This window comes from Desarmillaria tabescens (genome assembly GCF_030435595.1).
Source record: "Desarmillaria tabescens strain CCBAS 213 chromosome Unknown EV420scaffold_15, whole genome shotgun sequence".
NCBI lineage: Eukaryota > Fungi > Basidiomycota > Agaricomycetes > Agaricales > Physalacriaceae > Desarmillaria > Desarmillaria tabescens.
This window is the reverse complement of record NW_026848314.1, coordinates 511492-524499: the sequence shown is the minus strand read 5'-3', so window position 1 is coordinate 524499 and position 13008 is coordinate 511492. Positions and strand designations below refer to the sequence as shown.

General features: G+C 48.3%; 4 protein-coding genes across 4 annotated transcripts; all 4 read right to left on the bottom strand.

Annotated features, from left to right (window-relative positions):
* Positions 1-1983: 1983 nt before the first annotated feature.
* On the bottom strand, positions 1984-5049 carry EV420DRAFT_312228 (p115 like vesicle tethering protein). Its single transcript, XM_060481659.1, has 9 exons — positions 4497-5049; positions 4260-4447; positions 4028-4213; positions 3657-3968; positions 3061-3606; positions 2898-3010; positions 2619-2845; positions 2391-2563; positions 1984-2342 (listed from the first exon to the last, which is right to left on the bottom strand). Exons 1-9 carry the CDS (start codon positions 5023-5025, stop codon positions 2121-2123), a joined length of 2496 nt encoding a protein of 831 aa, XP_060331492.1. The 5' UTR covers positions 5026-5049; the 3' UTR covers positions 1984-2120.
* A 181-nt stretch (positions 5050-5230) lies between these two features.
* On the bottom strand, positions 5231-7801 carry EV420DRAFT_312026 (general substrate transporter). The gene is made up of 16 exons (XM_060481658.1): positions 7565-7801; positions 7482-7497; positions 7419-7427; positions 7275-7369; positions 7154-7224; positions 6988-7088; positions 6911-6941; positions 6712-6861; positions 6608-6661; positions 6304-6550; positions 6134-6242; positions 5915-6079; positions 5773-5854; positions 5642-5722; positions 5479-5587; positions 5231-5426 (listed from the first exon to the last, which is right to left on the bottom strand). The coding sequence occupies exons 1-16, from the start codon at positions 7608-7610 to the stop codon at positions 5287-5289; spliced, it is 1506 nt and encodes a 501-aa protein (XP_060331491.1). The 5' UTR covers positions 7611-7801; the 3' UTR covers positions 5231-5286.
* Positions 7802-8516: 715 nt separating this feature from the next.
* Positions 8517-10941, bottom strand: EV420DRAFT_1539205 (heterokaryon incompatibility Het-C). The gene is made up of 5 exons (XM_060473038.1): positions 10507-10941; positions 10353-10454; positions 9433-10297; positions 9099-9382; positions 8517-9051 (listed from the first exon to the last, which is right to left on the bottom strand). Exons 1-5 carry the CDS (start codon positions 10765-10767, stop codon positions 8590-8592), a joined length of 1974 nt encoding a protein of 657 aa, XP_060331490.1. The 5' UTR covers positions 10768-10941; the 3' UTR covers positions 8517-8589.
* Positions 10942-12995, bottom strand: EV420DRAFT_1539194 (uncharacterized protein). Its single transcript, XM_060473037.1, has 14 exons — positions 12787-12995; positions 12695-12736; positions 12584-12643; positions 12515-12532; positions 12376-12447; positions 12277-12327; positions 12202-12219; positions 12124-12147; positions 12000-12071; positions 11932-11949; positions 11853-11879; positions 11758-11798; positions 11633-11697; positions 10942-11584 (listed from the first exon to the last, which is right to left on the bottom strand). The coding sequence occupies exons 1-14, from the start codon at positions 12897-12899 to the stop codon at positions 11051-11053; spliced, it is 1155 nt and encodes a 384-aa protein (XP_060331489.1). The 5' UTR covers positions 12900-12995; the 3' UTR covers positions 10942-11050.
* Between the last annotated feature and the right edge of the window lie 13 nt (positions 12996-13008).

Below are 13008 nucleotides of genomic sequence, written 5' to 3'. Positions count from 1 at the left end.
CAGCTTATATTGGTAAGTGTATTGGGCCTGGCTACGCGGTTTATTCAATGGCTGACTCTGACTTTGTAGCATATGTGCATTGTGTATCACTCGGACTTGTGAATATTACATATAATCAATAATGACGCGTCTACGCTCACGCGTTCATATATACACTTCTACACAATGTTCTACTGTGCTACTAGATGCTGAAATCGCGGACTACTACTTGTACTGATTGAAATTACTGTACATTCTTATTTCAAATTGATTTCGCACTTGTCCGGCCTCAAAAGAACCCGTTCTTCATCGGTGCAAAAAAAGCCAGGGCAGTTCAAAGTCAAAACGCCTACATAAATACCTGTATTCTCAGCGACGAGAAACTCGGGAATTCCCAATTTGGTTAGCCGCCCTGTCAGCAATCGGAATAAACTCTTTCCCTGAACCATCACGTCGTTCAAGCAGCCATTGGTGCGTCCTCTCCTTGTCCTCAGGCAGAACACGTATTGTGATAGGTACGGCACATTTCGAGAGATCAGGGAACAGAAATCGTCTCTCTGCTGTGTCTAGTCTCAGGCCCATTGCTGTCGCTGTCGTGTCAAGCGGCGGAACAGGATCTCTTCCTAGTGCCCCTTCAATTCAAGACATCGAACTCCGGATAAACAAGTAAACGAAGACTGCATATGCCGCCGCTATCTGTCAGCTGAAAAACCGAGGACACCCAAAGTAAATAGTTGCGGTATTTTCCGAGTCTATATGCTTCTATGTCTGCTCTTGAGCCACGATGCACGATCACGACCACCGTCAAGATTTTTGGCATATCCACAAGGCTCGTACGCACCGCTCATGTCATGCCTTTCGGTTACTTGTAGGCTGATTAACCCGCAGCTAACAGATGGCCACAAATCTTTTGAGTTGTGATTTTAAACCCCCGGTTGTAGTGTCTCCAACGCTAAGCCTGTCAGTCTCTCACTAGGACTTATTACCATCTGAGGCAACGGCAATTCTAGTAGTCGCGTCGCAAACGGGCACCTTGTCACCACTAGCTATGAATAGTTGAATATTGTCCCGTTCGACGACGTCTGCAATTTTTCTCGAAAAAAAGAGGCGTCCCTGGTTGCCGGCCCTCGCATAGCTGGGGGGCTTCAAAATCATACGGGATATCCAATGGTGGTTCTATTTTCTCAGGAAAAGTCAGGACGCTTCCTTGTGGAACATTGAGAGATGTCGAGTTGATTCGGGGCCGATCACAGATGCCAGGGTTAAATCACGGTGCCCGACTATGTTCCTGGATATTCGATGCATCGGACTGCTGATAACAATTGGACTTTCTTTGGGGTCGAACAGATGACGGTTCTGAGGCTTTCTTGGGCCGCTGCTAGTTGGACGGAATATTCTAATATTCTATGTCGATAACAACGCTCAGTTCGCCGGCGACAGCAGGGACGATCTATCGCAATTTCGCCTCGATATTCTTGGTCGGGCCGTCACCTTGTACGGTTCGACTTTGGGGATCATAGTGTCTGGGCCCTCGGCGTCTGCATAACCACCGTAAGAGACCGCAAAGACGTTAAATCCCATCCTATCCTGTCTTGAGTCGATTAAACACGCGATAACTTCAAGTGTCCTTCGACAGACGACAAGTTTCCATTGTACACTCCCTTTTTGTCAGATGTTCGCTCTTCGACCGCTCCTGAGCCTTGTCTTAGCTGGGCTAACCCTTTACCAGCCTCTCAAAAATATACCTGATGATGCAGCGGGATCTGCCCAGAGGACAGTGCGCCTTCTGACCGAGAAAAGTGCACTTCTCATCGTCTGCGGTTTGCCCATATCAATGTCTTGCTTCCTAGCTTTGTTCCCTTCCTAAGGCCTATCTATCCATGATAACAGTGTGGCTGTTTTATTGGACGTCCTTACGCGCTTCTGAACATCCATACCCTATCTTGTACAGCTTTGTCGATAAGGCCGACGGCTCAGTGGCGGTTCGGATTGTACATTGCCTTCCGCCAGATCAAGAAAAGCCTTGAAAAGACCTGGACGATGATTTCACCGAAGCGTACTTGAATGATCAACAATCCGGCACAGAACCCAAAAGACATTCCAGATTTTCAATGATAACTGCACAGTTCACATGTTCGCATTTACTCCTCGCCACTACCCACATCTTCGTCATCATCCTCTTCATCCTCCGACACATCCAGACCTGCTCCTCTGAGTCTGTCCTTGTCCCGTCTACGTTTACTGCTAACCTCGTCTAGCAGCACAAGAAGGTCCTCCTGCTCCTTTTCCACATCCTTGCGCTTTGACTCAGAGCTCTCCAGCTGTGAGGTTAATGACGATACATGTTCTTTCAACGTAGTGGCCTGCCAGGAATAAATACGAGAACAAGGTGCTGAAGGATCAAGTCTTACCTCGTCCGCACGAGCAGTTTTCTCCCGTAGCTGTGTTTGCAGCGCTGTGATCTCCTCAGATTGTTTCCGTATCGTCTCCCGTAGTGACGCCACGAGCACCATGGTTTCTGCATTTTGCCCAGAAGAAGACGACAGCTGATCTGGCGCCGTAGAGAATCCCCGTTGCACAGTATCTAATCGAGTAAGGTCGGCGGCTTGTGGTCTTATTAGAAGGAACCGAAAACTCACAATAATTTGATTTCCAAAAGTCCACGAATGCCCAATCGAACCAAATCTCCCCTTCGACTTCGGCATCAGATTTTGCGGTGCTAGGTTGTATATGCGACAAGGGAGGGTACAAAAATACCATGGCATCGGGGCCAACAGATTTGAACCGTTCATCCTCCCGTAGACGGGACACGCACCCTACAAGGGAGTCTACGCCCAGCCGATGCAGAATGGGATGGATTGTATGCCTATTATAATTCAAATCAGCTCCCATTGAGGTCCAGCCAGCAGAGGGCATACCTTGTGATCTCACCGGGCTCTCTGTTAAATTCATAACACACGCCCAATAGAAACGCGCACAGCCCGGGAACGATAGAATCTGAGTCGGATATATGGTTGATAGGTTCAACTAGCTGCTCACGGCATTTAGAAGACTGTTGCTAAAGTAATCGGAGAAACGTACCACACCCAAGCCTCCCGCATTCAAGAAGTCTCTGACAGCAGCAGGGTCGTCCCAAAGCCACTGAGAAAGTAGCGTCAGATAGCCGACGATCAGCCGGTCCCATTCTCTCGAGTCCCTATCGGAAGTGTTCGCATGAGATCGGGACAGAAGAGCGAGCGAAAGATTTTCGGTCAAGATCTGAAGAAGGGTCTGTGGAGGCTCGTCGTCGTCTGCTTCGGGAGGGGACGGTGGAGGTGGAGCAGCCCCATCAGCGGGAACGAAAAAGCCGCCTTCACCCCCTAGCTCCGGGGAAGCGGTAAGATGGGGTACGATGCCTCGTGCAAGTGATTTTGCCCCTGAGGATGACCGGAGAAGATGAGCGAAAAGAAGAGATGCAAACTGTGTGCCTGTTACCCTGGCCGAGTCAATGGCTGGTGTCGAATCTGGAGATGCGGCGAGAGAATGAAGGAGCGGGGTTGTTGGTGGGTATTCCGACGGAGCGGCTTCTTCTGGTGGAATCATAGCTTGAACTATAGCTTGTTTTATCTCATCTTTGCGCACGAAATTCTGAAGAGATTCTAAGCTTCTTGAATGAAGATGACCAGATTATCAGTTACCTCAAACACAGTCGCAGCAGCTGCTCTCAGCTCCAAGCCGTCTTTGAAGCGTTTGTCGCTATAAAGCCCATTGTATTCTCCGTGTAGAGCAAGCTCCACAAGCGCATCCAACGCCGAAGCAGGTTCTAGCCGATCCCACTCCTCGCCGTTCGTCTCAGGTACGGGCATGTATGGCGTTAATGTGAGTTCGGAGAGCGGAAAATTGAGGTTTGATGGAAGTAGATATAGAGACTGGGATTTGAGTTGCGTCGGTGCATTGGATGCTAGAGCAATTTCCACTAAACAACGCGTGAACACAGAGGCTTCCTGTTCCTATAATACCTGAATAGCTTTATCAATGTTGTCAAAAGAAGATCGATGATCAAACTCACGCTATTTCCTTTGGAACCAACAAGCATACCAAGGATAGCCACGACATACGATGCGTTGCTTAATTTCTGCTGGTCCCAAAACTGAAGCGCGAACTCCTGGGGTGCTGGATCATTGTATTGGATGTTCGGGGGAAATTGAAGAAGAGTGCACAGAACAGGCGGTAGACCGGTCTCCCTGAAGTAGCTCTGCGAGATATTAGAGATGGATGTTACCACAAGGAGGATTACACACCTGATTAGATGAATTGAACCGCAGTAACGCATCGACGCAAGCCAGTGCCTCTTGGGCAACGGCACCTCCATCTACACCGCCCTCATGTCTAATGATGTTGAATAATTTCTCAAATGCTCCCTGGAATGCCAGTATCTTCTGGATATCCGGACTCTGTGACACGAGCGCCTGTACGACAGAAATAGCCTCTACACGTCGTTGAGAGATAGTAAACAATGGATTAAAGGTTGGACGTACCGTTGCGAATTATTTCCCGCTTGTCCTCCAAAACAGAGATGACGCTTGTAGGACCAGCAGACGCGGTGAGAAAGTACCCTTGCACCACCTGGCGTCGATTGTGCAGCAATGTCGACAAGAACTGAAGCGTGGAAAAGCGCAAATAGAAGCTGTTATCCGCTAATAAGGAAAATAGGGTATGCACAGTCTTGTCGCTGGCAAGGACAGCGTCGCTGTGCTTGTATCCCAAGTCCCGCCCCTCCTCCACATCACATAGCAGGCTCAGCGTCTCCAGTACGGCCTTCCCAATGTCGGAATCGACTTCTGCATCATTGTACAGCACTTGCAACAGCCCAACGAGCGCCCTTTCACCAACATCTTGCTTGCAATCTCGTGCCAGTCCCTTGAGGGCAAGAACTGCTGCGCGTCGGTCTGATAACAATGTTGCTGGTGAAAGACGGTCGCTAAGCCTCGCGATAGTGTCAGAAGCTGTCTGTGGTGCTCCTGTTGGTCCACGAAGCGCGACATATGTCTGCGACAGAAATTCCATGTCGTGGCAGCATGCAAGCCAGAGATACCGATGGTGCACGTGTCGGAGGCAACCGCATTTGGAAATGAACGCCGCGGCTGAGAACAGCTGATATAACAAATACATATCAATGATTTCATCCTGTTCTCGCTCAGGCGAGGTGGATATTTCAGCTGTGGAAGAGACTACGGAGGAAGTTTGTTGTACCAAGTCTATATCAGTACTCCAAGGTGATGAACAAAATTATCTCATTTTCATTAGGAAACATGTACACTTCAGACGTTAGTGAGCTACTGTCAATTTCTCTTCAAAATCAACGTGATGATCCTTATCGTCACCAGATGGCATATGATGATCATCGAGGACTTTGCGTGAATCTATCTTGTCACCAAATACTTCGTTCATCTCCTCTAGTGTTTTTCCTAGACAAAGCACTTCTCAAAATTTGAACCCGAGGAATGAAAGATGGAGCACCTTTAGTTTCTGGAAACAGAAATAGGATGACGAAGAACTCGACAAAGTTGAGGCAGACAAAAACCATATAGTACTTCCAGCCGATATCTTCCAAAGCTAGTGTGGAGACCTAGCCAATTTTGTTAACGACGCAAAACCAATCATAGCTGAGGTACAGGCCTACTTGACTGAATAGGACGTTGAAAGCCCAATTGCAACATGTGGCGACACTTGTTCCAATTGACCTAACGCGAGTGGGGAATACCTAAAATAATGAGCTACATGACGCGCTCACTGGTCGGATGAGCGTCTTACTTCTGAAGCCAAGACCCAACTAACGGGCCCGAAGCTCAGTGAAAAAACGATACTGGTCAAGAAAATCATAGCGATTCCGGCTCTGATGATATCATCAGCGAGAAAACCTTGAAGAACGCGAATCTATTTGATAAATAATTACCTCTGAGCATTGTGGTTCACCGGCCATGCGTTAGGATTGTCCTCAGGAGTAGGCGGATTGGTAGCCACAATCGCAGCGAGGATAGAGAACGTGCAAACAAAACTTCCGGCTCCAAATAGAAGAGGCTTTTTCCGCCCAACCAGATCCAGAATGAAAACGATGAAGCTTTGTAAAGAGGATTGATTATACGGAGAAAACGGAGGGGAAAGGTGTGCTTACAAGAAGTTGGCAATGGGTCCAACAGCTCCGTAGATGCCTTGTATAAGAAGTTTGTCGTTTCCGGTGATACCCAAACTTTCGTACATTCGTGGGCCAAAGTAATTGATGACTGTACGAAAAGCAAGGAATGAGTTTAACGCTTAACATCCTTTACACATTCATAAACGCACCATTGATACCCGTGAACTGCCCGAATATCTGTACGCCACAGGCAACCAACGTTCGCCGAGTCATCGCAGACGTGGCAAACAGGTCCTTGATATTCCTGCTTCGTACAAACACTTCGGCTTTGATGGTGTCATACATCTCCGAGTATTCCTTGTCCGCCTTCTCCTTCAGTTCTGGGGTTTCGGCGCCATAGAGCTTGTACACTACTTCGCGTGCCTCATCGTCTCGGCCAACTTCTAAAAGCCATCTCTATAAATAACTGGGTGAGAATTGCATGAACTCAAGACACAAAACTACGATGCGCACAGGGCTAAACGGCAAGAACTGTATTCCAATGAAGAGCGAAGCCGCTGGTACAAGCTATGATAATGAGCAATTCAGAGAGAGGAACCATACAAATTAATCCTTACTTGAAGCCCCAAAGGCAAACGCCAGCTAACATCCGAATCAATGAACTGACAACCGTAACCGACCCAGTTAGCGGCAATAAATCCAAATCCGATCAGTTGCTGAGTGCAGCCAACAAGCAGCCCACGAATCTTCGGGGGCGCTATTTCAGTCTGTAAGAGACATGAATAGCTAGCCGGGAAGATGATCACAAAGACTCACATTGTACAAAGGCACAGTCATTGAGAGTATCCTGGTTCAAGATGAGCAGATTCGACAAACACGAGCGAGGATCTCACCCTATAGCAAATCCGCCTATTATACGCCCGACAAGGAGCGTGGCGACATTACTTGCTCCACACTGCATCGCGCTTCCCCACATCGAAAAGACGGATCCCAGCTAAGGTCCACGTTTTGCGGTGAGCCAGCTAAACGCCGAATCGCTTCATTCGATATAATATTCACCTGAATAGAACGTTTCCTTCCTATCTTATCACTCGCCCATCCCGCAAGCATGGCCCCAAAAAAGCAACCACCTGACCAGCGATCATTGGCACCATTCAATATACTGCTTAACACTGCGTACCGTTAAACGTAGAAACTACTGCTCCTGTGATGTCTGCATCGCTTCCAAACCTGTCCAAATACTTGTCCATTGTTATGACGGATGAAATAATCCCACTATGATGAATTAGAATGACGGGTAGTACGGGCTAAACAATATATTCACCTGTCATATCTTCGAGAAAGGTAGTTCAGCATGAACGTTGGGAAAGAAGGTCAGAAAAAGTACCCGAATAGAAAAGCACCTGGAGAGTAGGAAAAAATGTATTCAGCGCAGCTCAATCTAATAGGTGAAGAGCGGAGCATACACACCAATAGATGAGAAGGCGGCTATGAAAACATGATAGAATAGCCCCATCGTGGTGAAAACGCAGGTGGGTAAGGCCTAACCCAACCTCAGGGTCCGTCCGGTTTTTATGCCCGTTCATACAGGTACAAATGGCTCTGAGAACACAAGCACGGAGAATCTGCGGGATAACCTATCATGGTCATGAGAACAGATGTTCGGCGAATTAGGTACCCCAAGCTGGGGAAGTTCCAACTTCGATTCTTTGACCTTCAATGAGACGCCGGCTTCGATCGAGATCCTAGAACGGATTTGAGCAAGTAGTAATCTGAGGGTACCAGAACTTCGGTTGTGACGATGGGAACAGGAAGTCCAGGAAGTATCTTCTAAGTTCAAGTGTGCTACAAAGATAAGACGGAGCCCAACAGGAAACAAGACCCGTAAAGCGAGGCTCGTCAACCTTCTCCGAGCCCATTTGTCGCGAGTTTGACATCCTTCGCTGATGAAATAGACACCGTAGCTTGTTGGTCCAGATTGAAGTCACTAAGGGTCCGAGCGGGCCGTCGCAGCGAAAAATTCGGATCTTTCTTTGTTCCCGTGGTCCAACCTGATGAAATACTGTCGCCCCATAATCTGTGATTTCCACTCAACGGTATGAAGGAAGGGCGACGAGGGAAGGAGGAAAGTCGAACAGCCGCGGATCATGCCGAGCGGCTCTTGACTGGCTAATACCGGCCGAGCCACGGCGCCTCTTCATTCACTCTTCACTACTGCCCCGACTACTATCTGGCCTGTAGGGTGTGGAATTCTGCTGATACCCGAGGCTGGCAAGTCCTGAATGATATCACAAATGGCTAGGCACGTCTAGCACGGACATAACGCGGTGTCTTTAATGACTGGCGGACTGCACCAGGGTGTCGTGGGTATCAGCGATTACAGGGCTTTAAGCGCCCCCTTACCTGGATGACAACTTGGTTTTTGCTTCAATGGTCACCCAAAATTTATTCCTATACAAGCGTCTTACAATACATTCAATACCATGACTACGGTGTTAATAATTTGACTCGTCTTCATACCCCCCAGAGCGGCGGCCGTAATCATCCTCGTCTTCATTTGCACTTCTGTAATCCTCCTCGTTGTCGGATTCTCTGGGCTCACTCGCCCTTTCTTCCTCTCTACTGTCTTCGGAATATCGCCAGCTTTCCCTTTCTTCCTCTCCGGCTCCGTACTCGACCTCCCGTTCTTGTATTGGGCCTTGATCTTCGTACTCGACTCCACCATACCTACCTCGATTTTCGTACCCACCACCACGGCTGCCACCATACCCTGGCTCAACGCTCTCATCGCCCTCTCTCCTGTTAAGTCCTTCTTGGACGCTCTCCTTCGTTAACAGATTCATTGTGGCAGCCACATCCTCCAACCCATCTACCCATCGTCGCAGCTCATCAAACATTTGACTCTGAATCTGGCTTCTCTCGTTCGCATAATATGGATGATGGAAAGCCTCAAGTATCTGAAAATATGTGAACAAACCGCCGGGCAGATAACAAGGAAGCCTACTTTGTCGATGACATCGTTTGGATCGCTCTCGTCCGACCATGCCTGGACAATGAGCTCCACGCTATGCACAACCACGACCTGCGCGATTTTTCCCGCCGGTTCATTAAGGATCAGCCCGAAATGATCTTTTGACAAGATACTGTGCGAGGGATCAGAGGCGTCCGGGTTGTTGAAGACCTCATATTGATCGTCCGAATCAATGACGGCTTTACTTCCTTCCCCGAGTACGGTTGTGACTTGAGATAGTATGGGTGTAAGCCACGGAGCGATGACAGTGTATACATCTAGTGGTATGATCAGCACAACTCTGGCGGAAAGTACCTGGAATTCTCACAGGCAGTAAGCGCAGTGCTCATCTCGTCCAATACCTCATCCAGACCCATTGTCTCAATGACACTGCTGATCTTCTTATAAAGATTATCCCTCCAGCGCAGGAGATCCAACAACTGCTGCTGCACTTCGGGTGGCGCAACGTTATCCGGATCGAATTGATATGCTTGAGATTGAGCTTGAAGCTCTTCTCCATGACTCAAATCGTCATCCCCACTACCAACTAGGCTCATTACCTTCTTCAACCTCTCCAATTTCTCCGTGACATCACTGTCCTGCGACTCCGACATCTTGTCATTCAAGGCTGTGACACTCGCCTGGCTAAGATGGTCTGTCGCTTCGCCGAGCATCGAGTGCATGAAGTCCGCACTGCCAAACGTCCCGGTAACAAGCGGAGGAACTCTCTCGCCTGTCTCGGGGACACAAACGCAGATATTCTCACCGACGTGACAAAATACGTCCTCATAGCCCATCTTACGGAGTGCGATCTCGCACCAGTTGCTATGGGCAAGGAGGTCTTCCATCGTGTGGAGGCCAGTGCCAAGGAGGCGGTACGCTTCCCATAGATCAGGTCCATCCTCCCCCCCTGCACGACAGCCGTACTCGATGCATGCTGTGAATGTCCTTCGGATATGTGCAGTCGAAGAGTCCCATTCCTGATCCTCTGTGGCCATGTAGTTCTTCATCCCCGTGCGCTCATCGATCTCGAGTTCTCGGGGATCCACAGGTGGCCGAAGGGCTGGATGGAATTGACGTGCATCTCCCTCATTCTCAGCATATCCCTTGGGGTTATCAATGTGCTCGACGGGGAGGTATACGCCCAGACGTTGAGGCGTGAGCTCGTATTCCTCAGTGGCATATCCAAAAGTCTGCGTGATAACAATTCATATGCATCGGGATCAACCATGAGATCGAGGAACTTGCCATAAATCCAAGGACAGCGACAACGAGAACCAACGTATCGGCGCTGAGCTTGCTCAGACCAGCGATATCCATCGCTTGGGAATAGTCCCTTAGCCAATTTCCCTAACATTCTCGTCAATGGTCAATATCGCTAACGATCGGCCAATCTACTTACAAAGTACACCTTTTGGATATCACTCTTCTTAAATTTGGGTCCTTCAGAGTTCATAACCGACTTGGCAAAACCCAGGATACCACCTCCAGTCCCCACAGATTTAAGCAGGTTCTCCAGGATACCCTCAATATCTCCATGGCGAAATGCCTTTTCATGGAGGTACGAGAAGTCTGGGATGTCTCCGGCGCCGAAGGCAGCGACATTTGGTAGTACGAGAAAGATGATCGCGATGGTTAAGAGGAGGCGCGCGCTGCAGGACATGGCAGTTTGTGGAAGATTCGAATTGCCAAGCAATTCTGAGTTATATTGGCGAGATAGAAGCCTTATGATAACTTCATTCGGAACAAGTGCGGTAATCGTTCCGTGATTATCAGCAAGCCAAGCTATCTTGAATTGGAAAGGACGCGATTTGCACTCAGATGCAGCTAGAGTACATACTCGTTTTCAACTATTATTTGTGAGGTGAGTCAACGCAAGTCAAAAGAAGAACATAAATCGAAACTCCATTATCTATCGTACAGCGAGAAAGTTATACACGACTCATTCAGATCAATTTCGAGGTTTCTAGTTTCATCTCCACGGTCTTCAAAACCTTATCTCTGTCCAAATACTCTTCCAAATTCTTCAAGATATCTCGTTTGACATCGGCAAGCGCAAGGAGTCCTTCCAGACCTATCTTCATTCCTTCTTCAACAGACCATCCGCTACGACTCGTCAAATCCTTCATGCACAGGTCGACATATGCCGGCACGAGCCAATCCTTCAGTCCATACTTCGTCGCCAAGTGGGCCTTCTCGATGGGATCTAGCGTTGGAACTTTGGTGAGAGCCATGTTTCGGATGACTTTCATATTGTATCGGCAAGCAAACACCAGGACCTTGCGCCAATCTGATTCTGATTGTATGTCATGCCCACTGAAGCAGTCCTTTGGATAGAAGAGCGACAGAACAAGCTCGAAAGCTTCTTTGTCGACACTAGTCAGTAGCTTGTATGTGATGTGAGGAGGTAACTCCTTTGCGAACACAGGGGAGTTCGTAACCAAAAAGTGACGGTGGATTTTATACTGGGTCCGGTCAATCTATAAAACTTCGATGAGTGACTTGTATCCGGAGATGTGGAATCTAACCTCAAGCGTTACATTTCCATCTTGGAAGTAATATCGAGGACGAGAAACAGCAGGATGAGGCCAATCTATCAATATCAACGGAACCTCAGATGATGGAATAAGCTGCAGCCGGTTATCCTGCGCACTGGAGTAGATGGCTTGAGGATATCTGCACGGAGAAACACTCCTGGATTGCAGATCATGAGTATGTCATCGCATCATACGATATCGTTCGACGAACCGTGTTCTGCTTCTGGATCGGGACCTTCTAAGTACAACAGCTGAGAAATGAGAAAAACGATAACAAGCCAGCAACGAACCCAATGACAATGGGAGCACTGTGTCTGATTAAATATGATGCTAGTTCGGACCGTCAAAACAATCTCACCAAGCTTGTGAAATCTCAGGGCGAGGAGAGCGGCCCCTGGAGCGACTGCGAGAACAGCTGTCACTTCTACCACTAAATAAGGCAGATGAGGGACTCGAAAAATGGGGGGAGAGAAAGTGCCCACGATTCGGAATCAGTCTGTGGAGGACTTGGAGGAGGTGAGTAATTGGTATGGGCCAGATAAAATGATGACAATTAGTACATTGGTACTGGTATCAAGCTGGGATGCAACAGATGAGGACGACACGAGCTGTCAAAGTCTGTAAGAGTGCCGCACCACGGAATTCTCTGTTTACTCGGATCTTGTGCTGGAAGTACCACGTTGGAGCTACTGTGCGTAAGTATCCAAAACTCGCTAAACACAGAGCGAACCTACGTCGGCAAACCAAAATGCGACGGGAAACTTCTTGAACTCCGAGTTGGCGAAGAAGACCGAGATTCGGACGAGCTTTCAGTGAGAAATCAGGTCATTTTTCGATTTCTGCAAATAATGTAGATAAAACGACAGTACATACCTGGAATATACAAGATCACTGCACCATTAATCAGTATGAAAAAGATGGTCCACTCTCATTTCTTTCTACCTTAAATGAGTCATGGGTAAAGGATTGGGGCGGTAGAAAAGTTCAGTAGCGCCTGGGTTTCTAAGAAAGTTAATAAGTAGTGATTTGGCAACAAAAGCAGGATCAACATACTCAGGTGCTTCGATAATGTGGCAGGGCGAACGAGAGCGGGAGCTGCATAGCAGTGAGTTCTATGGAGGAGACGACTCGGCAGGAAACAGTACCGAGATCTGCTTCGTGAAGTTCTCGACGATCGAGATGACCGTCGCGACCGCACGTGTACGATTACTGGTGCTGGCAATGGGACTTGCGGGATATCAGGCTGCGGGACGAGCATCAGGGTGAAAGTTGTGAACAAGCGCCCGCTGTTCGAGTCTTTTATGCGCTCTTGAAGTCACATGTTTCGGAGCTGGGTTTTCAATTTGAGTAGGCGCTTGTTTGCATGC

Bases quoted from the DNA above. Each gene is read 5' to 3' on its own strand.
- EV420DRAFT_312228 (XM_060481659.1), bottom strand. From the start codon at position 5,025: ATGGAATTTCTGTCGCAGACATATGTCGCGCTTCGTGGACCAACAGGA. The intron at 4,448-4,496 runs GTACGTCCAACC...AACGACGTGTAG, and splicing joins GCGGGAAATAATTCGCAACG to AGGCTATTTCTGTCGTACAG. The intron at 2,564-2,618 runs GTGAGTTTTCGG...TTACTCGATTAG, and splicing joins CTTTTGGAAATCAAATTATT to ATACTGTGCAACGGGGATTC.
- EV420DRAFT_312026 (XM_060481658.1), bottom strand. From the start codon at position 7,610: ATGGGGCTATTCTATCATGTTTTCATAGCCGCCTTCTCATCTATTG. The intron at 7,089-7,153 runs GTGAATATTATA...CGTGGACCTTAG, and splicing joins GAAGGAAACGTTCTATTCAG to CTGGGATCCGTCTTTTCGAT. The intron at 6,942-6,987 runs GTGAGATCCTCG...ATCTTGAACCAG, and splicing joins ATAGGCGGATTTGCTATAGG to GATACTCTCAATGACTGTGC.
- EV420DRAFT_1539205 (XM_060473038.1), bottom strand. From the start codon at position 10,767: ATGTCCTGCAGCGCGCGCCTCCTCTTAACCATCGCGATCATCTTTCTC. The intron at 10,298-10,352 runs GCAAGTTCCTCG...GTTATCACGCAG, and splicing joins TCGCTGTCCTTGGATTTATG to ACTTTTGGATATGCCACTGA. The intron at 9,383-9,432 runs GTGAGAATTCCA...TCATACCACTAG, and splicing joins GAGCACTGCGCTTACTGCCT to ATGTATACACTGTCATCGCT.
- EV420DRAFT_1539194 (XM_060473037.1), bottom strand. From the start codon at position 12,899: ATGCTCGTCCCGCAGCCTGATATCCCGCAAGTCCCATTGCCAGCACCA. The intron at 12,644-12,694 runs GTATGTTGATCC...TAACTTTCTTAG, and splicing joins CACATTATCGAAGCACCTGA to AAACCCAGGCGCTACTGAAC. The intron at 11,585-11,632 runs GTTAGATTCCAC...GAAGTTTTATAG, and splicing joins ATGGAAATGTAACGCTTGAG to ATTGACCGGACCCAGTATAA.